This window comes from Lipotes vexillifer, unplaced genomic scaffold (assembly GCF_000442215.2).
Source record: "Lipotes vexillifer unplaced genomic scaffold, Lipotes_vexillifer_v1.1 scaffold713, whole genome shotgun sequence".
NCBI classification, from domain to species: domain Eukaryota; kingdom Metazoa; phylum Chordata; class Mammalia; order Artiodactyla; family Lipotidae; genus Lipotes; species Lipotes vexillifer.
This window is the reverse complement of record NW_006773157.1, coordinates 1,821,306-1,845,541: the sequence shown is the minus strand read 5'-3', so window position 1 is coordinate 1,845,541 and position 24,236 is coordinate 1,821,306. Positions and strand designations below refer to the sequence as shown.

Below are 24,236 nucleotides of genomic sequence, written 5' to 3'. Positions count from 1 at the left end.
GCTGCGCTGTCCTCCGCGGCTCCGAAGCTCCCCGCTCCGCCTCCCGCAATCTCTGCCCGCGAAGGGGCTTCCTAGTGTGTGGAGACCTTTCCTCCTTCACAGCTCCCTCCCACTGGTGCAGGTGCCGTCCCTATTCTTTTGTCTCTGTTTTTAATTAATTTTTTCTTTTGCCCTACCCAGATACGTGGGGAGTTTCTTGCCTTTTGGGAGGTCTGAGGTCTTCTGCCAGCATTCAGTAGGTGTTCTGTAGGAGTTGTTCCACATGTAGATGTATTTCTGGTGTATTTGTGGGGAGGAAGGTGATCTCCGCGTCTTACTCCTCCGCCATCTTTCCACCGCCCCCCTCTCTGGGAGATTTTTGCCATTTGATATTACATGGAGCTGGGAGGTCTCTTGTGGACCAGTGTCCTGAAGTTGGCTCTCCCACCTCAGTGGCACAGCCCTGACACCTGGCTGGAGCACCAACAGCCTGTCCTCCACATGGCTTAGAATAAAAGGGAGAAAAAATAGAAAGAAAGAAAGAGGATAAAATAAAATAAAGGTGTTAAAATAATTATTAAGAAACAAATTTTTTAAAGTAAAAAACAAAACAAAACAAAAAAAAACGGACGGACAGAACCCTAGGACAGATGGTGAAATCAAAGCTATACGGACAAAATCTCACACAGAAGCATACACATACATATTCACAATAAGAGGAAAAGAGGAAAAAATAATCTATCTTGCTCCCAGAGTCCACCTCCTCAATTTGGGATGATTCGTTGTCTATTCAGATATTCCACAGATGCAGGGTACATCAAGTTGATTGTGGAGCTTTAATCCGCTGCTTCTGAGGCTGCTGGGAGAGATTTCCCTTTCTCTTCTTTTTTCGCACAGCTCCCGGGGTTCAGCTTTGGGTTTGCCCCGCCTCTGCGTGTAGGTCGCCTGAGGGCATCTGTTCTTCGCTCATACCTGACGGGGTTAAAGGAGCCTCTGATTCGGGGGCTCTGGCTCACTCAGGCCGGGGGAGGGAGGGGTACGGAGTGCGGGGCGAGCCCGCGGCGCCAGAGGCCGGCATGACGTTGCGCCAGCCAGAGGCGCACCGTGTGTTCTCGGGAAGTTGTCCCTGGATGTCGGGACCCTGGCAGTGGCGGGCTGCACAGGCTCCCAGGAGGGGAGGTGTGGATAGTGACCTGTGCTTGCACACAGGCTTCTTGGTGGCTGCAGCAGCAACCTTAGTGTCCCATGCCCGTCTCTGGGGTCCGCGCTGATAGCCACTGCTCGCGCCTGACTCTGTTATCTCCTTTAAGCAGCGCTCTTAATCTCCTCTCCTCGAGGAAACAAAGAGGCAAGAAAACGTCTCTTGTCTCTTTAGCAGCTCCAGACTTTTCCAGGACTCCCTCCTGGCTAGCCGCGGTGCACTAACCCCTTCAGGCTGTGTTCATGCCTCCAATCCCAGTCCTCTCCCTGGGATCTAAGCTCTGAAGCCCGAGCCTCAGCTCCCAGACCCCGCCCGTTCCGGCGGGTGAGCAGACAAGCCTCTCGGGCTGGTGAGTGCCGGTCGGCACCGATCCTCTGTGCGGGAATCTCTCTGCTTTGCCCTCCACAGCCCTGCTGCTGCGCTCTCCTCCATGGCTCACAGATTTGGTCTTAAGATCAAGGAAAAGAAGATGATTAGTAGAAGTCTGATGACATGTTTTGTTTTGAGATGAAGTTGTCACTCATTGTTTCACATAGGAAGGTAGCATTACTGCACAGTGTCCTTGTTTCATTGGTTAGAGTGTCAGTTTAACATTACCCCCAAGCTCCCACCCCCTACCCCAGGCTTTGTTAGCTGAGCACTGGTGAGTACCACGGGGGGGGGGGGGTTAGTTGGCTCTTGGGTGTTCAGTGGGTTTTTGTTTGGTTGGTTTTGGTTTTATTTTTTACAAATATCGCCACTGAGAGAAGGGCCAGGAAGGGAAATTCTGTGATCTTTTAGTGTTTCTAATCAGTGAAGGAGTGATTAGACTAATCAGATATTACAGGGTTGTGACATTGATCCCCAAGAGGTAAGCAGTAATTGTGGAGATTGGATTTCAAAAGCTCTGACAATTTACTTTCAGTTTATCTATTATAATATTTAATATCCAGTGATGCAGGTGGGTAAGGATTAAGTGGAATTAATAGTAGAAACAATTCTTTCTTATGGTAGTTTTCTATGCCTTCCCATTATAAATGAAAAGAATTGATCATCTGTTAATGTATGGTCCTCAGTATGTACTTGGTAACAAAGAACCATGGCAGAAATCCCAGATTTCATTTTAGGGAATCCTTTGCAACTGATGTACAGAGCATTGTCAAGAATTGAGTACCAAAACACAAGGTCTGTCTGGCGACCTGATACCTGGGCTACTCGCCTGAGAACGTAGATGGCTACTACCTTTAATATAATTTTTTTTTAAGAGAGAGTTAAAAAAAAAAGCGATGGTTAAATAAAAACTTGAATTTAATGTCACAGAAAATAAAACAACATCAAATTAGTGAACGGAAGAATGGTTAATGAAGAAGGTTCTAGTGGGGTCTGTCTCTGCCTGGGTGATTTTTTTTTTAAATAAATAAATTTATTGGCTGCATTGGGTCTTCGTTGCTGCGCGTGGGCTTTCTCTAGTTGTGGCAAATGGGCTACTCTTCGCTGCGGTATGCAGGCTTCTCATTACCGTGGCTTCTGTTGTCACAGAGCACAGGTCTCTAGGTGCGTGGGCTTCAGTAGATGCAGTATGCGGGCTCTAGTTGTGGTGCACGGGCTTAGTTGCTCCGCGACATGTGGGATCTTCCTGGACCAGGGCTCAAACCCATGTCCCCTGCATTGGCAGGCGGATTCTTAACCACTGCGCTACCAAGGAAGTCCCCTGCCTGGGTGATTTTGGGAAAATGGCATCATGTCTCTGGACTCCAGTTGCCTAACCTCTAGGATAGAGTAGAATTATATCAACATTACATTCTACAGAACTGAGTTCCTTGAGACAAAGTGAGTTGTTCCCATTTTTTTATCCCAGCACCTAATATTGTGGAACTGAAAAAATGATTTGAATAATCTCTGTCAGTTGTCTTACTGTGAATGTTGTGGTCAAAAATAAAATAAGTAAGGTACATATTGATTTTTAGGTAGAGTGCATAATTTGGAGGAGTGTGTGTTGTAAGAGCAGAAAGGGAAGGAGGAATTGTGAAAAATTAGAGAAGATGGAAGGCAATAAATGTATGGGTAAAATAATGAGACTTTGTTTTTTAAAAAATCACCCCCAAAATTGTCCATAGGCAAACAAATGGTGGGCAATCACTTCAAATTAGTCACCACGAAGGCACTGCAGGCCTCCTTCTGTGGCCACCTTGCAAAACATTTTAGGTAGTCATTCTTTGGAATTATTTTTAGAGCTGGTTATGAACCACATAAGAAAAGTCATCTTTTTCTTCATGGTAAAGTTTTGTTTCGTTCACTCTCATTATTCCCCACACTTGGTTCTGAATGGTTTTTGACTTGATTGTAAACATTCCTTTGAGGATTTTCAAGAGGGTGCTTCGGGCTCTGGAGATAGGACTTACAGTGGAACCATTATTGGAATTAATGTAAAGCTTTCCTTTACAACTTTGGTAAATAACAGTACTCATTCTGATGTTTAATTCAGTTTGTTAAGAATTTGTGTGTATGCATGCACAGAAAAAAAGAATAGGAGGACATTTACCAAAGTATTAATTGACATCTTTGGTGATTTAGTTTTCTTCTTTATACTTTTCTCTATTTTCCAAATTTTATACAATGAACATATCATTTACAATCAGGAAAAAGGGCAAAAAAACATAGTCTGGTTACTTTCTAGTCACCAGAAAGTTCATTGTATGTTCAAGTATTGGCAGAGACAGTTCTTGACTTGTGAGCACGTGTCCCAGGTGTCAGAGGGAGAGCAGAGGTTCACTTTTCTGAATCCAAAGCTAATGATGGAGCCAGATTTAGTGCTTAAGCCTATTTTCCTAAAGAAGCACTGTTTTTAATAATATACTTTAAAGTTTTACCTTTTACAAGCAGTAGTTTAGTAAAAGAGAATAGATTGGTTCTAATTCTTTTGTGATTTTAAAAACATTTCATTTCCATTTGTCAAACAGAAGTGGAATGTGGGATAAAATATATGCTTATTTTCCAACCTTCTCTAATGCTTGCAGTCTCTGTCTGACAGTCATGTCAGGCTGTCAGCGGATATCTCAGCATCCCCCCTGTACACTTAGCAAAGCTGGGAGCTGAGGAACGTGTAAGAACCCTTAGCTCCTGTCTCTGTCTGCAAGGAGTTTATAATATAGTTTAGGATGGCAGATAGACTCAAGGTAAGTATTTATACTAATACAGTAAGGCCAACAAGGCAAATGGCACTGAGGGAGCTGAAATCATCTAGAGAAGTTTCACAGAGTAAGGGGAGGATATTTGTAATGCTGACAGGAGGTAAAGGTAGAATCTTAAATGCTTTTATTATTTTTCCATTGAAAAATCCTTCCAAGAAATGACTCAAAAACCTGAGCGTTATAGCCCCAAATTTCCTGTCCTAATTAGATCTATATCAGTGGTTCTCTATTGGAGGCAGTTTTGCCCCCCTCTCCCCGGCGGACATTGGCAGTGCTATAGGCATTTGGTAGTATAGGCGGGGATGTACAGGACGCCCCCTTGCCCCTCGTCCCCGTACGCACTCAAATGTCTATAGTGCTGAATTTGAGAAACCCTTGTCTACATACACTTGAGGGACAGTGAAGTGATACTGGGGCCTAACCACCTGTCTGCCACTAGTTTTATGTGACCAGTGTCTCCAGGAGTTATGGGGGCTGGGCTGGGATAAATTAATGAGAGGCATTGAAGTGGCATATGACTAATTATTCAGTCCTCAGCTGTTCATCTTAGTTCAGTTGAAATCAGTCTAAACCAGGGAAGTAATGAAGGATTACTGACAAAAGAGAACTATATGAATAAAAAGATATCTTTTTGCACTTAATCCAAGTTTGTGTTGTCATATTCAGTATTTGTATATCAAGCATTGAATGTCTCTTTGCTCTTTATATGATACCTGTGAGCTTAATGGAAATTAATTAGAATCAGAGAGTTCTGGATTTCACGTTCAGGTTCTAGCTATGTGACTTTGAACAAGTTACCTAATCTCTTCGAGTTATACTTTACTCTGTAAAAAATATAATAAAAATGTATATTATAATAAAAATATTTTAAAAATGTAGCAGAAGATAAACAAGTGTGCCTTTAGATTTGTAAAGAGATAACCAAATATTTCATATATTTCAAGTTTTCTTGAAACTTCCTATTGAAAAATAAAATAAAAGCTCCTCCACAAGGCTTGAGAATTTCCCATTGCTAACCTTTATTCCAGAGGCTGTGGTTTTGTTTCTGACACTTCCTGGAAGAATTTTATGCAAATGACCGGTACTGAGTTAGTGTTTTTAGGACCAGAGTTTAGTATACTTACTATTCCTTCTAGAATAACTTATTTTACATCACTTAACAACTTCTCCTTTCTGCGGCTCTGAAGTTCCAGAAGAATCAGCTGAGTAGGTAGATTAATTTATTCCTTCCTAGTGTAGTACTTTGACGTGTCAATAAAACCAGAGATGCTAAAGCCAATTTCAACAACTATCTGCTAAAAGAATAAATCCTTCTTAATGGGGATGACATTTCCATGCCCTGAATCCTGGGGAGAAAAATCTGGCAAACAAGAAGATTCAGGTAATTCTTTTCTGTGAGAACAATAGTGTTACAGTAGGTGCACATGGGCAGAATTTTGCTAAACATTGAATTAGGGAGAATGGAGAGTTTCTTTAAAACCGTAGGTGTATAAAACATCCAGGTTTTTCTTAGCAACATTAATGTGTGAGCAATCTGCTTTGGATAAACAAAAATGAATTGCTTTTCTAATTGTGAAAATTTATATGTCTCTAACTTCCCTAAAATATAAGCAGTGGTCAAAAAGAGTCATGTACCACAATGTTCATTGCAGCGCTATTTACAATAGCCAGGACATGGAAGCGACGTAAGTGTCCATCGACAGATGAATGGATAAAGAAGATGTGGCACATATATACAATGGAATATTACTCAGCGATAAAAAGAAACGAAACTGAGTTATTTGTAGTGAGGTGAATGGACGTAGAGTCTGTCATACAGAGTGAAGTAAGTTAGAAAGAGAAAAATAAATACCGTATGCTAACACATATATAAGGAATCTAAAAAAAAAAAAGGTTATGAAGAACCTAGGGGCAAGATAGGAATAAAAACGCAGACGTAGAGAATGGACTTGAGGACATGGGGAGGGGGAAGGGTAAGCTGGGACGAAGTGAGAGAGTGGCATGGACATATATACACTACCAAATATAAAATAGATAGCTAGTGGGAAGCAGCTGCATAGCACAGGAAGATAAGCTTGGTGCCTTGTGACCACCTAGAGGGGCGGGGTAGGGAGGGTGGGAGGGAGACGCAAGAGGGAGGAGATATGGGGATATATGTATATGTATAGCTGATTCACTTTGTTATAAAGCAGAAACTAACACACCATTGTAAAGCAACTATACTCCAATAAAGATGTTTAAAAAAATTTAGAGAAAAAAAATATATATAAGCAGTGGAACAGAGTGAACTCACATTAGTTGACTAAATTCTCCATTGTTTATAAGAAAATACTGAGCAAAAGTTCTTCCAGCTTTCATTAGCCTGAAACCTGATTATAAACTCATAGTCATCTGTGGACCTTAAAAGGATTCTGGCATTTAAGGTTCTTTTTTTTCTATTAAGTAATTTAAAATACCTAATTCAGAGCTAACTATCAAGCTAAAAATGCCATTTTACTTTATAAAATCACAAATATCTAAAGCAGAAAGGACCTTAACAACCATGTCTAGAAACCCTCTTTTTTTTTAACAGATCAGAGGATTGAGGCACAGAAAGATTGATTGACTTGTCCACGGTCATAAAGGTGGACAGAGCCAGGAGTGGAATCCAGGTTTTCTGACCACTAGCCCAGTCTTCTTCCCACTATTTGGACTGTTCCATAATTTTATTCATTATTAGAATTGGGACATTCAGGGTTTTTTTTTATTGTGGTAAAATACAGATAGCATTTAATCATTAAACGTTTAAAAATCTCTTTAAATAGGCAAACACATGAATATGGAGCAAACACATGATTATGGAACAAAAATCAAAAGGTACACAAAGGTTTATGGTATACGGTTACTAGTTCAGCTCCCTCTCACTCCTGTCCATCCCAGATCCCCTTCTTGGAGGCAGCCACTGTAAATAATGAGGCATTTTAAATAGACCATTTTGGTCTAATAACGTGTCTAAACTGACGTTGTATTGTATTATTCTTCAGGGATTGCAGTTTGGCCTGCCAAGTTTAGGTAATGCCCAACAAAGGAAAAACATAAGCCGTGGAATTGGAATATGGAGAGAGATTTGTGAACTGATTTGACAATTACCCACAGTCCAAGTTATTTCCAGTAATAGAAGTGAGGGCTCTCTTGCATCAGTACTCTCTTACTCAAATAATGCCTTTTGTACAAAAAGCCTAAAGTATTTTATAAGAGCTCTCATGTATCCTCATGACATGTAAAATCCCTGAGTATTGTATAACTGCATACAACTGCTTTAGAGTCTATAGCACATTGGCCACAAGAAAGAATTATGTTGATGTTTGAATAAACACCCCCAGGCTCTGTGAAACCATCAGTGTGGGACATCACATGGATCTGCTTCTCTCAGCTTCTGAGCCTCCAAGGCCTACCTGATAAAACAGCCCCTGGTTCTTGGATGGGGTGCATCCAGGCATTGAGGCTGGAGAGTTCCTCACAGACTGGACAGGTTGGCTGAAGGAGTGAGAGGGGGCTCCAGGAGTACATGTGCACCTTTGGTTGTGGAGCAGGAAAAGCAGCAGGGCAGCAGCAGGTTCTTGGTACCGCCCAGCGCCTTTGTAGCCTTAGAGCACAGGTGCTGACTCTGGTAGATAGCTGCGTGCAGTAAGTAGGCGACTGCACACCTGGTGAGAGGTCAGCTTGGGAAAAGCTGCAGGCCCAGACCCCACATGCCACAGTCGGGCTTCCTCCCAGTTTAAAAGGCAAATCTCCCCAAGTGAAAGGGAAGAAGAGGTTATCTTCTGCAATTGGTTATCTTTCTGTGATGCTTTGTGTGACTATCTGACAACAGGTTTCACCTGGCAAGGGAGAGGACCTAGGAGGTCTGTAGCTTGTTTTGAAGACAGATGAGAATGGGTCCAGCGAAGCTATAGGGAGAGGAAAGGCAAGGTGGGAAGAAGTTGTCTTCCTGAGAGAGCAGTTCTTTGACTTCTGTACCACTAGACTCTTGAATTGTGGGTTTCACATTCTACTCTCAGGCAGTGTTTTTTTTGTTGTTGTTTGTTTTTTGTTTTTTTTTTTTTCCCAATTTTCCTGATCCTAAGGACTCTCCTGGAGTACTTGCTAAAAGTTCAAATTCCTTGGCCTGTGTTCCATAGATGCCGCCTCAGTCTGAAGTTGGGTCCTTGAATACTGGGTAATTTTAATAAGCGTCCAGGTGATTCTGGGGAACGCTGTCAGATCAGGACTGGGTTCTGATATTTTGCTCTAGATTTGTCCTCCATTATAAATATAAATATCGGAAGTATGGGGAACCTTAACTGCATAAACAGAGCTTTATTTCAAGAAAGTGTATTCAAGAAAGTGTGAATAATAATGCCTTGGTATTGATTCTTTTTAATGTTTTTTAATTGTTTAAAACACTGAAGTATTTGTTCATAGTAACTATTAAAACGTCAGTTCTGTTAATCTTTGCAAACAGAACTACTGAATGGCCTTTTGTTTTTGTTGTAATGGCCCTGCCATATATTTGACCTGGACTAATACTATGTGATTTAAAGTTATCTGGAATTTAGAGTTTTGTAATTGATAGTAACTGTTTTTTATAGTTAGAACTTGTATAATGAGGAAATAGCTATTATTTCATCATCACAGTCATTTTAACAGTTTTAAATGTAAATTAAAAATTTCAGTGATTGTATTTTTTCTTTTCAGATAGGAACCAAGGCTTTAACCTTCTCAGCTCATTGGCTGGAGCAAACCATAGCACTGGATCAGCAGAGACCTGCCACTCAGAGGTAGAGATTTTTACTGGATGTTTTCTCTTCTTTGGCTTTAATTTCTACTCGTCATTATGAATCTTTGCACCATTCATCATTTTCTCCTTTCCATTTAAGAAGTGGCAGAGAATATTAGCAATAGATAAAAGGAGAACCTAAAACAGCCCTCTTTATGCCTGCTAGCTGTTAAGAGCAGGCTAGTTCAGCATTAAAGCAGTAAGCCCTTTCAAGATGTTTGCAATTTGGGCTGTTGCATGTGTTTTTGCTAGAGTGCTTTTAAAAATGTGCTAGGATTTCCTTAAGGCATAAAGTTGCCCCCAAATCTTTAAATATAAAATAAAATTAATGGTTCCTTTTAAGTACTTCCTGTGTCCTGTACAATCTGAGGCAAGGTCCTTGCCCTTAATGAGCTTAAATAGGCTGATTTCAACCCTCTGTCCTCAAGGACTTTGGTCCAGGTCTGCCTTGGTTGGCAGGTTGGAACCATGAACACATTACGTAGTGCCACATTGTCTTTCTGGGACCTTCTTCCTCAGTCTCTGAGCTGTTTGTGATAGGATCTTATACATTTTCAGATTTTGAATAAAACATGATCTTAAAGCAAACAATATGTTTTAATAGTCAATAGCAAAATCATAATACTTTTTAATTTTTCCTTGAGGAGAAACACTGCTGAGTTAGTGAATTTTTAGCCTTTTGTTTAATGTGACCTTGATCCTTCTTCCATCTCTCTTTGTGTCTTGCTCCTATTACTGCTTCTCCAAAGCTAACCAGTGGGTGGAAGTGCGAGCCTTTTTGGTTTTAGTTCGGAAGCAACCTCCTGTTAAATTGTTGCTTGTGTGTGTTTTCCTCACCAGCAGCCCCAGTTGCCAGCAGCAGAGAGGACTGAACCCCTCTTGGATCATCAAAGTGGTGCATCTAATACAACAGACACTCAGGTTGATAGCATCGTGGGTAAGCACCTCTCTGGCTGCTAAGTGACAGCTCTGTGGAACTTGCAGTAGCCCATGTATTGGGGCATAAATCATCCAAGGGGAAATTGACTTTAAATGAGGATGAGGGAAGGAAGTTGATCATGCACCCCAGATGAATGTTAGCCTTGTGGACGGCTGTCAGAAAGAGGGAGAGTAAATACGTTACAAGTTGTGGGCACCATTGTCCTGCTGATTCTGTCAGCAGGATCGTGATTACGATCATCTTAGCTAGAACAGACAGAACCAGGTGGTGAAACAGCTTTATATCTCCATATTACAGTTTTTTCATAGTATTTCACAGTAGTCAGAATTGATGGTAACAAGAATAATACAACTTTATAAGCCCTCCCATATCTTTTTAAAATTCTTTTATGTCCACATTCTCATTTGGTAATGATTAAGTTTGGCAGAGAAGTTATTTTACAGAGATGAAGATGAGGCCCAGAGCAGTTTAATAACTTGCCCAAGGGCACCTAACAAGAAGGTCCTAGAGCTGAAACTGGAATCCAGTTTGCTGCCCAAAAGCCAGAAAGCCAAGGAGCTTAGTTAACAATAACTATAAACGTTCTTTTGTCGGGGAGCTACTGAAGTCACTACTTCTTTTTATGCCACAGAGAGGGCCCATGTGCAGTAATAAGTTTTAAAAACTTTTTTTTTTTCTGTTTGTAAGATAATCCATGTAGAAAACTTAAATGATTGGTTATAGAAACATATTAAGAAGGAAAAATTGGCATATAATCTCTTTCTCTCCAGTTTATCCAACCTCATCCTCTCAGTTGAACCCTTCATATTAGCTTCTAAACCTGCTAAAATCTCTGCCATGAAAACAAACCATTGACCACACTGAAGGAGGTGGGGAAAATAACTAACTTAAAGAATTTGGGAAAATGGTATATTCTGACTGGATACCATGAGGCCAAAACCAAAAAGAAATGAACAGAAATCCTGCACTCTATTTAATAAATTTGATTCTTACAGGGGTATGGGTTCGAAATTCTGAATATTTATATGTAATATATTTTATATATATTACAGTTGAAAGAATAAGAAAATGTAGCATAGATAATGAGAGCTAGGTTTCTCACTGTCAGAGAAAGAAGTTACAAATAAGGAAAGGGGAAGGCTGGGATGAACCCTTTGGTACTGAACTAGAATTGAAGGTATCAGTATGAACTCTTGGGTTTTAAAATATAGTTAGAGCAGTAGACAAATAAATATAGATATGTGTATGCATGTATAAATACATATATATATTTCCTAGCTCTGTCCACTGGGAGGACCTAGAAGCAACAATAATAGCAGTGGACATACTTAGTACTTAGATCTTGGTTTCTAAATACTATTCTCCAAGAAAAGGTACCAGGGCTACTTGGAGAAGTGGTTGATTCAGGGCTGGGGCAGGAAAAATGCAGGATGAACGTGGAGCATCATGGTGCCAGAAAGTAAGGAAGTGCTCAAGAAAAGAATGGGGGCATGTTGAAAGGGCACAGGAACCAACCTGAAGGAGCTTCCAATGGCTAAAGCTGGAACAATTTGACCAGCAAAGTAAATTAACATAGTATTGGGCTGTAACCCATAGAATAAAATACCTATCCATGAATCCATACTAATTTAAATAAATAATTGAATAAATGCATAACTGGGAAAGAAAAGGCTGCTCCTCCTTACAGAAGAATTCCAATTAATACATGTAGACATTATGAGGGAAATAGAAAATTACCCTTAGCCACACACCACAGTAATAGTTGTCGCAGGCAAGATCCACTGATGAATGGTGAAATTAGTAGATGAAAGTTTAAGAAGAAACACGACATTTCCATAGTCAAAAAGTATATTTCCCAAGTTATTTATTACAAAGGGGAAAGTAGTAACTTTATACTGGAAAAACCTGGCAGATACCACTTTAAGTGATGAAGGTTACATCACCAGTAACAGGACATATGGACATCATCTCCCTCCAATATGATGCACTGAAAGGGCACTCACTTCTGTGGTGTTCCTGCCGAAGGTCCATAACCTCAATCTAATAATAAGAAAACATCAGACAAACCCAAATTGAGGGATATTATACAAATTAACTGGCCAGTACTCTTCAGAAGTGTCAAAATCATGAAAGATAAGGCAGGACTTAGGAACTGTCACAAATTGGAGAAGACTAAGGAGATTTGACAACTAAATTCTGTGTAGAATCCTGAATTGGATCCTGGAACAGAAAAAAGGATCTTAGTGGAAAAACTGATGAAGGTTGAATGAAGTCTGTAGTTTAGTCAGTAGCATTGTTCCATTATTAACTTTGTGATGTTTATAATTGTACCATGGTTATATAAGATGTTAACACTGAGGGAGGGTGGGGGAAGGGCATATCGGAAGGCTCTGTACTATTTTTGCAACTTTTTTGTAAGACTACAATTATTTCAAAATTCTTTAAAAAGACAAAACCAAACAAACAAAAGTAAAACACTTCCTCAACCCCACATCTCCCTCCTCTCTTTACTTATTTCCATTCCTCAGTTCATTCCCATCTAGCTCTTGCTCCCATTTTCCATGAAAACGACTTCCATGCCACTCAGTCTAATAGGTGTCCTCCAGTCCCCATCTTGACCTCTTGGCGGCATTCAGTATTATGAATCAGTCCCTTTCTGAAACATTATCTTCTCTTGACTCACCGAACACATCTCCTGATGTTCTTCCTACCTCTCTGATGATTCCTTCTCTTGCTTTGGAAGATTACACTCCTTTACCCAGCCTTTAAATATCGCCATTCCTCAATGTTCCATCTAAACTCCTCTTCCAGACCTGTATTTAAGCATGAAGTGATTCTGTCCACATCCACAGTTCAGGTATCATGTATACAGATTAATCACAAATTTTTTATCTCTAGCCCTATATACCAACTGCCACCATGGCATGCCCATTGAACTAAAGCAAATTTATTAACCAAATGCATCTTTAACATCAAATTATCTATATGACATTGTAGTAGATGTAAAGAATTATGTTATCATCCTTGTCTTCAAGGAGCTTATAGTCTAAAAATGAAGAGACAGGCTTTGTAATGTAATGTAATGGGTAAAGTCATGGGCTTGGAATCCTGGACAACTGGGTTCAAATCATGGCTCAACCACTAGTAGTGAGATGACCTTGAGTAAGTTATTTAGCATCCGTGGGCCTTAGTTTCCCCTTCTATAAAATAGGGGTGACAAATCTTTCCTCACATCGCTGTTGCAAAAATGAAATGGAATCGTATAAGTTAAAGCACTCAGTGGTGGGGACAAAGCAAACTCTCTCTCTTACTGTAGTATTTATTATAGTAACAGTAGACAGATGCTAGCATACAGAGTAGTGTATGCCAGTGCCAAGACAGCTCTGTAAACACTAAGTGTGGGACAAATCCTAAGGAAGGAGACCTGTGAGCTGGGACGGTCAGGGAAGACATCCTAGAGGTGGCTGGCCTGGAATGGAGGCTGAGTGAAAATTCTGATTAAAAACAAAGTTTGATAAAGAAGCCATATGCCAAGGTAGAAATAGTAAAGAATTTGTGGTAAGAAAAAGGAATTTAAATTGGCCCTACCTCTGAATGGCTGTAATTTTAGATGAGTTCATTTTTAAACTCAGCTTCCTTCATGTGTAAATTGTGGACAGTGGTATCTGTCCTAACCACCTTATATGGTTGTCAATAACAGATGTGAAAATATTTGTTGACCAGTAAAATATGGTATAAATTTCAGGCATTTATTGAATCTGTGGACCTTAGTGCAGGGCGTGACCTTTAGAATTGGAAACATGTAAGTCTGAATCCAAGGTCATACTTATTAGCTGTGACCTTGAGCAAGGTCACTTGATCTCTGAGCTCTAGTTTTCTCTAGAAAAGTGGAAACAGAATTCCTTGCCTCGTTACAGTGTTTTACGGATAAAATGAGTTACTGTTCATTTGTGAGGGCCCACTACCAGCCAAGCAGGATGCAGCACCATGAGCTGTACAGCTGGTCCCCAGTGGGCACTCATTCAGTGGTAACTTTCATCAAAGCCAGATTGATTGCTTTTGGATTCTGTGTATTTAGCACATACATAAATAATGTGTGGCGAATCCTTGTTTCAGATCCCACGTTAGACCTGGACATTCAAGAACTAGCCAGTCTTACTACAGGTGGAGGAGATTTGGAGAATTTTGAAAGACTGTTTTCAAAGTTAAAAGAAATGAAAGGTAATCGGATCCGTTGTGTCTAACAGATTCCCATATTGATGCTCCTCTATTTTATGTAGTAGGATTTTACTTTGTAACTGCTGATTGCATTCCATGCTCTGGCCTCATCTGAGAAACTTGGGTACTGGAGGACTGTGCCATCCTCTGTTGGTAAAAATTTCCTTGGGAAAATTTTCTTCTTTCTTCATTCCTTTTTCTCTTACTTTCCCTTCCTTTGCCTGTCTCTGTTTCTTTCAGTGTGTCTCATTAATATGGAATCAGTAAGATCCCTACCAATTTACTCACATCATTCTCATCTGGAAAATTTGGAAGACTTAAACTTCCTAACAGCTATAATGACTACACCATAAATGTGTCTGTGAAACCCATTTCCCATCTTCTAGTGTTAGAACATCCATGCATTCCAGATTGTCCTGTGCTATTAGATGAATTTCTTAAGATATATTTTCCCCCTAGACAAGGCTGCGACGCTTCCTCACGAGCAAAGAAAGTTGCATGCAGAAAAGGTGAGAAAATCAGTCCGGTATTTATTGAGTACCTACAGCAGGTCCAGTGCTATAAGAATGGTATATCACACTTGTTTACTTCTAAAGTATCTTACTGTGAACTTTCTGTTGGATATTAACATAACTAATTGAATATTTACCCAGTAGTAATATAGTTGCTGCAGTCAAACCAAGATTTTCCAATGTATGTTGAGTGACGTGGAACATTGAGACTCAGGATATTTGCCTTCTTAGCTGTTAGGCTGGAAAACGCTTAGTTATTTTTTGTTTGGTTTGGTTATTACCAACACAACACGTTCTTGGCAGGAAATGTATACGGTTTATGGTATTCCATTGTATGAATGTGTCATAATTTATCCAGTTCCCTTTTGGACATTTAGGTCATGTGCCTTTTTTTTTTCTTCTGTAGTGAAGCTGTGTGTATCCTTATACATCACCTGTGTAAACAGCTCTGATTATATCCTCAGTATAAAGTCTAGGAGTAGAAGTCATGGGTTAGGGTGTTCAGGGGGTTTTGATAGATGTTGCCAGAGCGCTGGAGGGCAGGGTGTAGAATTTTAAGTCTTAATCAGTTCTGTGTATAACACATGAAACGAGCTGAAATTCAGTTGTTGCCTACAGTTTGTTGCTTGCTTCTCTCCACAGGTGGCCAAAGCTTTCTGGATGGCAATTGGGGGAGACAGAGATGAAATTGAAGGCCTTTCATCTGATGAAGAACACTAAATTATTCATGCTAGGGCTTGACTAACAAAGACCCTAGCTCCCTCTACCTGAGATGCTTCCCTACTCAACCCAGTCATCTTTTGCTGAACTCCCCATCCTCATGTTGGCCGCCTGACTTGTTTATAGGCTCCCGTGAATTTTAGTTTTTAGTAGGGGGTAAAGCAGAAATCTCTCCTCCCTCAGAATATCGTGGGGGAGTGAGAATGACAATAAGGAGTGAGGAATTCTCAAATACACTTTTTTGCTCTAGGAACAGGAGTGGGATGAGGCCCAAAGGCCTGTGTGATATGACCAAGTTACAGGCGAAGAACCACCAAGCCATTCCTAGTCAGTCTTTTAAGCAGCATTCCCCGTGTTCACACTTGATCACTGCAGATCGGGAGCTTGTGCCACCTTTCCTGCGTTCTGGATTTTTTCTGTCAAGGAACTTGCTGCTCTGAGGTTTGATGCTTTTGATGGGAGGAAAGATTCAATTTGTGCTGTAGTATAGACTATGTGCCAAAGCCACTGCCCCTCAGGTTAGCCTCTAGCTTAAAAAAAAAAATGCATCTGGGCATTTCATTTGAAATGCTAGAAAGTATTGAGAAACCATTGTGAATTTTTAGACTGTAGTAAATGATGCAAGGGTTTCCCACTCTGGTAGGGATAAAATAAACCCTTCTCTACCAAGTTGTGGGTCTGTCGGTATGCGTGTGTAAGAGAGAGAGAAGCTTAAGGAATTCCCTCTATAGGCCACTGAAACGGTATGATCATATCCTGAGATTTTTGCATTAGTGTTACCGTGGAGAAAGTTTTCTTTCTTAGAGTTCGCTACTTGAGATGGCAGAGCTGTATTGTCACAACTCATACTCTCAAAACAAGGCAAGTTTCCTTTTCTCTTTCTGAAAGCCAGAGATCACTGCCAAAATAGTAACACTAAGGAGTGGGCGTGGTGGGAAAGGATATGAAATGTTAGGCAGTGAATCCCTGAGTACCTTGTGTTACTTCCAGGGCTGGGTGGGTCAGCTCTAGGGGAACTGATCACCAAGGGGAAAGTTTCCAGAGGAAGAGTGGGAAATAGAGCAAATGTAATCCTTATTTCTGTTTTCATAGGCACTTTGTAATGCATGTCATGAGCCTTCGCTGTGGTAGTCACTGCCATGGCTCTAAACTGGCTCAGGGCACATGGCCTGAGAACTGCTGCGGGCCTAGTGTGGGTAGGAACCTCTTAGGTCACCGGCAGAAACAAGTTTCAGACACCTTTGTGCAACACCTTCTAAGCACTGCAGAACCTGACAGATGGCAGAATGACTGGAATGCTCCAGGTTCCGGGCCAGGGTGACTGCAGGAGGGAAGGTTTCAGTGATTGGAGCCATTCCAGGGAACATTGGAGGCTATCTTGCTTGATACTTTTTTTCTTTTTCTTTCTTTTCTTTTTTCTTTTTACTATTCTGAAGGTCTTTGAGACTGTAGTTTACCATCATTCCATCAGTGTTTCTTTGAGGTGACTGCATCAGCCATTGACTGGGAATATAAGGGAAGCTGGCCCTGGGGTTGCAAGATGAAAGGTGGAACATATTTTTCTTAAAACATGAAAGGTTTCAGAAAATACATTAGGTCACGTGGTTAGGGAAAACAAACTAGAAAAAGCTGTGAACTTGATTTTGTGGATTAAACAAAGCCAGGTGATTAAAATGTGATTTATTTATAAAGTCTGCTTATGTGTATTTTTATGATTTTGTTGGGTTTTTTTGGGGGGGTGGGGTGGGGAAGCCTTCCTTTATTGGATTAGGCATAAACAGCAGATAATCTAAGAGTTTGTCAAACTCACTCTTTTAGACTCCACCATTTATATGTATAATATCAAGTCATGTTTTCAAGATCTCAGCTATCTGGGGGTATTGGCCCCTTCTAGGGGAGATGTGAGATTAAAGTGTCCAGTGGTATCTACTAAAGGCCCATTTTAAGAAGAGTGATCATGAGCTAATAGTGTAATGAAAATTGCATTCTATCTAAAGTGACCTATGTACATGCCACCATAAGTTATTATGGACTGTCCTTCTGGGATTTAAAACAAGAACCTCGACTTTTTATTTTCCTTATACATTTTTCTATTTGTGTAACACGGTGTCTGGCACATAGTGGGCACTTAAAGCTGGTTTGGACTTGCATTCAGTAGTTTTGATGAACATGATCCTAAAGTTTTAAGGTCCATGAGCGTTGGGAGGTAGGGAGAGACAAGAATAAACTTTTTATTTCCCTGAGAAAATCATATGTTATGTAATAATTTTAGAGTGATGAAGACATAGATATTTTTATAATTTTAAGATATGTTATCCTGCCAGAATATGAGAAGACTGACAGAACCAGTTTGCTTGCTCTCTATTTATAGAAAACTTGGCCACATCTAATTCAGAGAAGCTGGAGATTCAGGGATGCTAGACTTAGATGGCTGAGTAATATGGGATGTGGTTCAAGGACCATAGAGCATGTCAAGCCATTACTGCAAACTACTTATAACAAAGGAAAATGTGATCTATTGCTAACTTCGTGTTCCCACCATGGAGAGGTGAGGATAAACATTTTTGCCGTGGCCTGTCAGATTCCCTTAACCTTGGGTCAGTCTCTTGACAGTGGCCATCGAGAGAGCACGTGGAGTTCCCCTTGCCCTGCCTTGGCCTGCCATGGAAAAACAGTCTTTGAAGAATCACTGTCTAAGGGTAAGATGAGAGCTCCCTGAACTATTCTGAGCTGGAGTGTTTGCTGATACAAAGCTAAATTTAGCCAACATGTGTCCAGTGTGGTCAGAGGTTTGATTCATTGAATGTTCTGATGGAGACCAAGAATGCTGGATGAGTTAAGAGCTGCCTTTCACCGCCAACCCAAAAAACTTTAAAATAGGCAAGACGGTTTAGCTACAGCATTCTATCATTAAATACCCATCTCATAGAGGACTGTAGGTGGAGAAAGTGTGAAAAATCAGGTCAAGTGTACCCCCTTAGTACAAGATTTAAAAACAACACCCTAACAATTAACTTGCCCATAATCTGTATGTTCCTAAAAGCATCATGCTCACAGTGCAGGGCAAAGTTCTAGTTTTGACTTAGATTCCACCTGGGGTTTAGTTTCGTAATCATCCTCCATCCTTGCCCCTTTGGCATGTAAGCTCTTGCAGAAAGGGTCTTAGACGTTTTCTAAGTTTTATATTTTGGGCATTACCTATGCCTGTTATTAACATCACCAGCCTTGCTCTTAATGTAGGTGTCTTTATTCAGAGTTAAGTGTGTGTTACAGTTCCTCTAGGAAGTATCTTTCTCGATTTTTAGGTGTTTCTTTGATTTGCAGAGTGAAGGATTGAAAAGAGGTAATAGCAACAGCATGATCTTTTGTTGGAACACTACTGAGCCCTGGTCCAGCTCTAAATGATGTGCTGTTCTACTTTGTTTCCTGTTGGAAAAGTATTGATTCAAAACCTGGACCTAATGGTTATAACTAACTGCATCTTTAGAACACAGGTTTGGGAAGAAGAAAATTTTTTTCCTCTAAAATCCTTTTTCATCTGTGTGTATGTTGATAGGCTCAAATACTTGGTCCTCACAGCTATAAATCTGCGAGGCATAAATGGGTCACAGAAAGCCTCCCGGGTTCTCTCCTGTGAAGCATGTGACCAACCACTGCCTCTCCCTTTTCTCTTATCGACCAGGTGGCTTTTTTTTGTTTGTTTTTTTTAACATCTTTATTGGGGTATAATTGCTTTACAATGGTGTGTTAGTTTCTGCTTTATAACAGAGTGAGTCAGTTATACATATATATATGTTCCCATATCTCTTCCCTCTTTGTCTCCCTCCCGAATCAGAGGTTGTTGGGAAGGTTGTTAAAACCCAAATTTGCAACTGGAATGCTTGCTGAAAGCACCTGGTTACCTCAGCAGTCAATATAAATTACAGAGGCTTTCGTCCTTATCCCCTCCTGGGGCACGTGGAGCACAGCCCTAAGGGAACTCCTATTACTCTTTTTTCCAGTGCTCCAGGAGACGTGCACATCTGTTGTTGACACATGTGGAACCTCAGCTCTCCCACCACCTCTCACACTGTTGATGTGATCATGATATTTTCAAACCTAAGGAAGGACCTCCAGGCAGAAGGAAGACACACCTGACACAATTAAAACCAAAACAGTTGGCACACTGGGATACAGATGAGGAATTTACTGCCTTTCTCTGTACACTCCGAGCTGCTGGATGTTAGTGAAGGGTTAAGCTAAGGACAAAATTAAAGAATTGTATCTGTTTTCTTATTACATGAAGAGGTTGCATCACTTGGTTTTTCCTTAAAATCTCTGACCATAAAATTGTGACCCTTTCCTAATTTACCTGGGCTACTTCAAGTTTACTTTGGGGAACTCCTTTCCACAGACAGATTGACATTGCCTTTTAGGATCTTGCAATGCATGCTGGTTAAGAATCTTAGCCTGGGAACCACCCGGACCTGGGTCTGATACTTGACTCACCGCCTACTTACTAGCTGGGTGACCTCAGGCAAGTAGCTTCCCCTCGGCAAGCCCATCTCCTTATCTGTAAAGCAGGTAGGACACCCCACTGCCAGCCTGGGAGTATTCTTGTGAGGATTCAGAGAGACCTTGGTATCAAGTCTTCCTCTCGGTGACCGACGCATAGTTAAGTACTCAATAGTTTCTTTGTTTTTACCATTGTAATTGTTTTACAAAAGAGAGTCGAACAGATAAAATGCACAAGCTGACCTGTAACATAATTGAAAAACTTAAGGCAATGCACATGTATTTTGGCAGTTTAGAATGTGATAACTGGACAAACGTTTCTTCCTTGTTGAGTGCTCAGCAAAGTCTGCATACTGTGCTATTAGAAATGCCTGTTATAAGGGGAACAGACCTCCACCAGGTTCATAGTATCATTTGAATTTGAAGGCATTCCTTTCTCACAAAAGGAATTGCCATTTGAAAGGACAAGTCCCTATGAGGAGTAGAACAGACAGCAGAAGGTCTTGGCTTTTAGCTGCCTGAGCCATCTCAAATAATTCATCCAGTCTTCTTGACCTCTGCTTCAACCTCTCTGTCCAGGAAAGCAACAGGTATATTGCATGCAAGGAGGTTACTGATTCCTTCAAGTTTGATTTTGGGGTCAGATAGAACTAGCTTCAAATTCTAGCTGCACAGCATGCAAGCTGTGTGGCTAATGATTTTGAGCCCTAGTTTATGCCTCTGGGAGGAGATTAATGGGGTACCTTCCTGATAGGTTTGCTGGGAGGATTAAAAGAGAGCAAATTGCCCAAGCTTTGCAAATGGCAGCTAATAAAATAATGAAAACTTTTTGCTTTCAGAACTCTATCTTAAATTGAGGACTCCAAAGAGCTTCTGTGACTATTATTAATTTTTAATTAAAAGTAAGTTAAAATTTATTTTATTACTATGAGAAACAAAATGAGAAACTTTAAAAATATTTGTGTATTAATTTAAAAATCACAGCAAACTCTTAATATGCTAACATAAAAATACATTTTTAATAAAAAGTAACTTTTTTTAAAAAAAGGAACAAAAGAGAAGACTTCATTAGTTTTTTTTTTTCAAGTCCCTTTAATGTCTTAGTAGGAAGGAGTGGAATTCTCATATCTGCTTCCACTAAAATCTGTTGCAGTATCACACATTACTTAGCTTCTGGAAAACTCCACTTTACACCCTAGATGGAATGAAAGCAGAGAAAAGCAAATAATACCTTGGCATTATAAAAATAGTTTTGACCTCATGGACTCCCTGAAAGGGACTCAGGGACCCCCCACTCTTTGAAAACAACCGACTTGGGACAACTGTCTTTCAAACTCTCAAACTGTAGATGATCCAAAGGCTTATGTAGAAAAAGAATGTTACAATGCATAAGAGAAAGAGAAACATCAAGGCCAAGAATATAGAATATCTGAGTCCCACTGAAGAATTTACTTTTAGAAATAAGCTTGTACTCAAGTACGGGGCAGGAGAACAGCAGGAGCCCGAACATATTTACAGAATCAGGCAAGTATCAGGCAAATATATTCTCCAAACAGACTGGACAAACTTGTGATGCCAGTAATCCAGACATCACAGATCACTGCTTCTATGTCTCTTTCTCCGTTCTCCACCACTCCACACCAGCACTGCAGGAAAATACCCATTTGCTCTCTGGATTATCGAATGTTGTAGTTATACCCCACCAGGGCATGGTGACTCAAACCCAGAAAAACTCATGGGTTTTTCAAACACACAGACCTGGGTTCAAAGGCTCGAATTGCCACTTAAGAGCTATGTAGTCTTGGAAAAGTTACTTAAATTTACTGAATCTCATGTATATGATGGGGATTGTGATGGACTAAAAATGACCATATTCTCTGCAACTCCTCCCATCAAAAGTGTGGAATGCAATGGAATACTACTCAGCCATAAAAAAGAAACCTTACCATTTGCAATAACATGGATGAATCTAGAGGGCATTATACTAAATAAGTCAGACAAAGACAAATACCACATGTGATCTCACTTATATGCAGAATCTAAAAAACTAAACAAAATGAAAACAGACTCATAGATACAGAGAATAAATGGATGGCTGCCAGAGGGGAGGGTGGGTGAAATAGCTGAAGAGGATTAAGAGGTATAAACCTCCAGTTATAAAATAAATAAGCCTGAGGATGGAATGTATAGCACAATAATGGTCAATAATACTGTCATAACTTTGTATGTGGACAGATGGTTACTAGATTTCTCGTGTGATCATTTCATAATGTATGCAAGTCAAATCTCTATGTAGTACACATGAAACTAACATAATATTGTATGTCCACTATCTTTCAATAAGATTTTTTTTAATTAATTAAATTTATTTAACACACATAGAGCTAATTCAAGTAATCTCCTTCTTGAGTGAGCTTTGGAGTTTTTGTCTTCAAGGAATTTGCCCATTTCAAGAAAGTAATCAAATTTTTTAGCAAAGTTGTTTATTATATTCTCTTAATCCTTCTAATGATGTAGATCTCTAGTGATATTTTTTCACTCCTTACACATAATGTATATATTCTACCTTTTTTTTGAATTTTTGAATTTTATTTATTTTTTTATACAGCAAATTCTTATTACTTATTCATTTTATACATATTAGTGTATATACGTCAGTCCCAATCTCCCAATTCATCAATAATGAATCTTTCAATAAGATTTTTTGAAAGTTGAAGTCTATTTTCTCATGTCTTGAATTGGGCTGGCGCTGAGTCTGCATCACTCTATGTGGTCGAAGCGGCAATACTTAACTTTTGAGCATGGTTTCAAGAGGCCCTGCAGCTTCCACACTTACCCTGTGGAACCCTGAGGCCCCCGTGCTGTGATGAAAGATTCCATGGAGGAAGAGGGCCAGCCATCTCTGGTGAGGCCCCAGACATCTTATCCCATCCAGCCTCAGCCAAGCAGCCATATGGAGAGTTCCGGTGAAAACAGCAGAACCACCACCCATTCAGCCCACAGAACTGTGAGAAATGATCATTCTGTTTTAGGCTACTAAATAGATGGGTAGTTTCTAGGGTGACCAATTTGTCCCAGTTTGCCTGGGACTTGCCCACTTTTAGCTGCCAGTCCCACATCCCAAGAAACCCCTCAGCCCTAGTTGGTCACCTATTTGTAGCACAATTGCAAATACCTTACACAGGAATAAGAGCGTTCAACTCAGTGTTTGAGAGAATTAAGTGAAATGATGAGGTAAAGGCAAAATATAGACAGAGCCCATAAAATGAAAGGTTTTGTTTTTCTTTTCAATTTATAAAATAACTTTATAATAATTTATAATTACTCTATCTTTAATAAAATAATATTTCCATAGCTAATTAAAATTTGATCTTTTATCTTTGTCTATAACTGAACTTCTCATTCAGGGCCCTAATTGCTTTTTTTCTTTTTTTAAATTAGTTTATTTATTTTTGGCTGCGTTGGGTCTTCGTTGCTGCACGCGGCTTTCTCTAGTTGCGGCGAGCGGCGGCTACTCTTCGTTGCTATGCGCGGGCTTCTCATTGTGGTGGCTTCTCTTGTTGCGGAGCACGGGCTCTAGGCACGTGGGCTACAGTAGTTGGGGCACATGGGCTCAGTAATTCTGGCTCGCAGGCTCTAGAGCTCAGGCTCAGTAGCTGTGGCGCACGGGCTTAGCTGCTCTGCGGCATGTGGGATCTTCCCGGACCAGGGCTCGAACCCGTGTCCCCTGCATTGGCAGGCGGATTCTGAACCACTGCACCACCAGGGAAGTCCCGGGACCTAATTGCTTTAAATATACCAGAGAGCATTCTCTGCTGGAGAATGCTGCATTTTCAGCTAAGCACGAAGGTAGCAGGCCCCTGGGAAATTATGAACCAAAAAGAGAAAGAAAACATTGGACTTAGCTAAATTCAAACTGGCTGTGAGTTCTCAAAAGAGTATCACTGTTGAAGATGGAAAACACTTAATATTATGTCATTCTGGGTGGGTCTAGAACAGGACCTTTTTTTGGACAATATTTTTCCCCAGGGGCATGTCTAGTGAAAACATAATCCACGGAGATGATCTGCAGATAAGGTCAATGCCATGTGCCCACAAAAAGGCAGAATCTCGGGGGCCTACTGGTTAAGAGAGTTGAAACCTTTGAAACTCTATTTTAGAGCTTTCCTTAGGAAGAAAAGTGGGAGGCTGGGGTGGTGGTGGG

General features: G+C 40.4%; 1 protein-coding gene across 1 annotated transcript in view; it reads left to right on the top strand.

Moving 5' to 3' along the window:
• The window catches only part of AAGAB (alpha and gamma adaptin binding protein), a 91,997-nt gene extending 75,829 nt beyond the window's left edge, over window positions 1-16,168 (top strand). Inside the window, exons 6-10 of the mRNA XM_007448135.1 lie at window positions 9,067-9,149; window positions 9,989-10,085; window positions 14,205-14,309; window positions 14,766-14,815; window positions 15,461-16,168. Of these exons, the coding sequence (XP_007448197.1) occupies window positions 9,067-9,149; window positions 9,989-10,085; window positions 14,205-14,309; window positions 14,766-14,815; window positions 15,461-15,538 (413 nt within the window). The 3' untranslated portion in view covers window positions 15,539-16,168. The remainder of the gene's footprint in view (window positions 1-9,066; window positions 9,150-9,988; window positions 10,086-14,204; window positions 14,310-14,765; window positions 14,816-15,460) is intronic.
• Window positions 16,169-24,236: the final 8,068 nt, after the last annotated feature.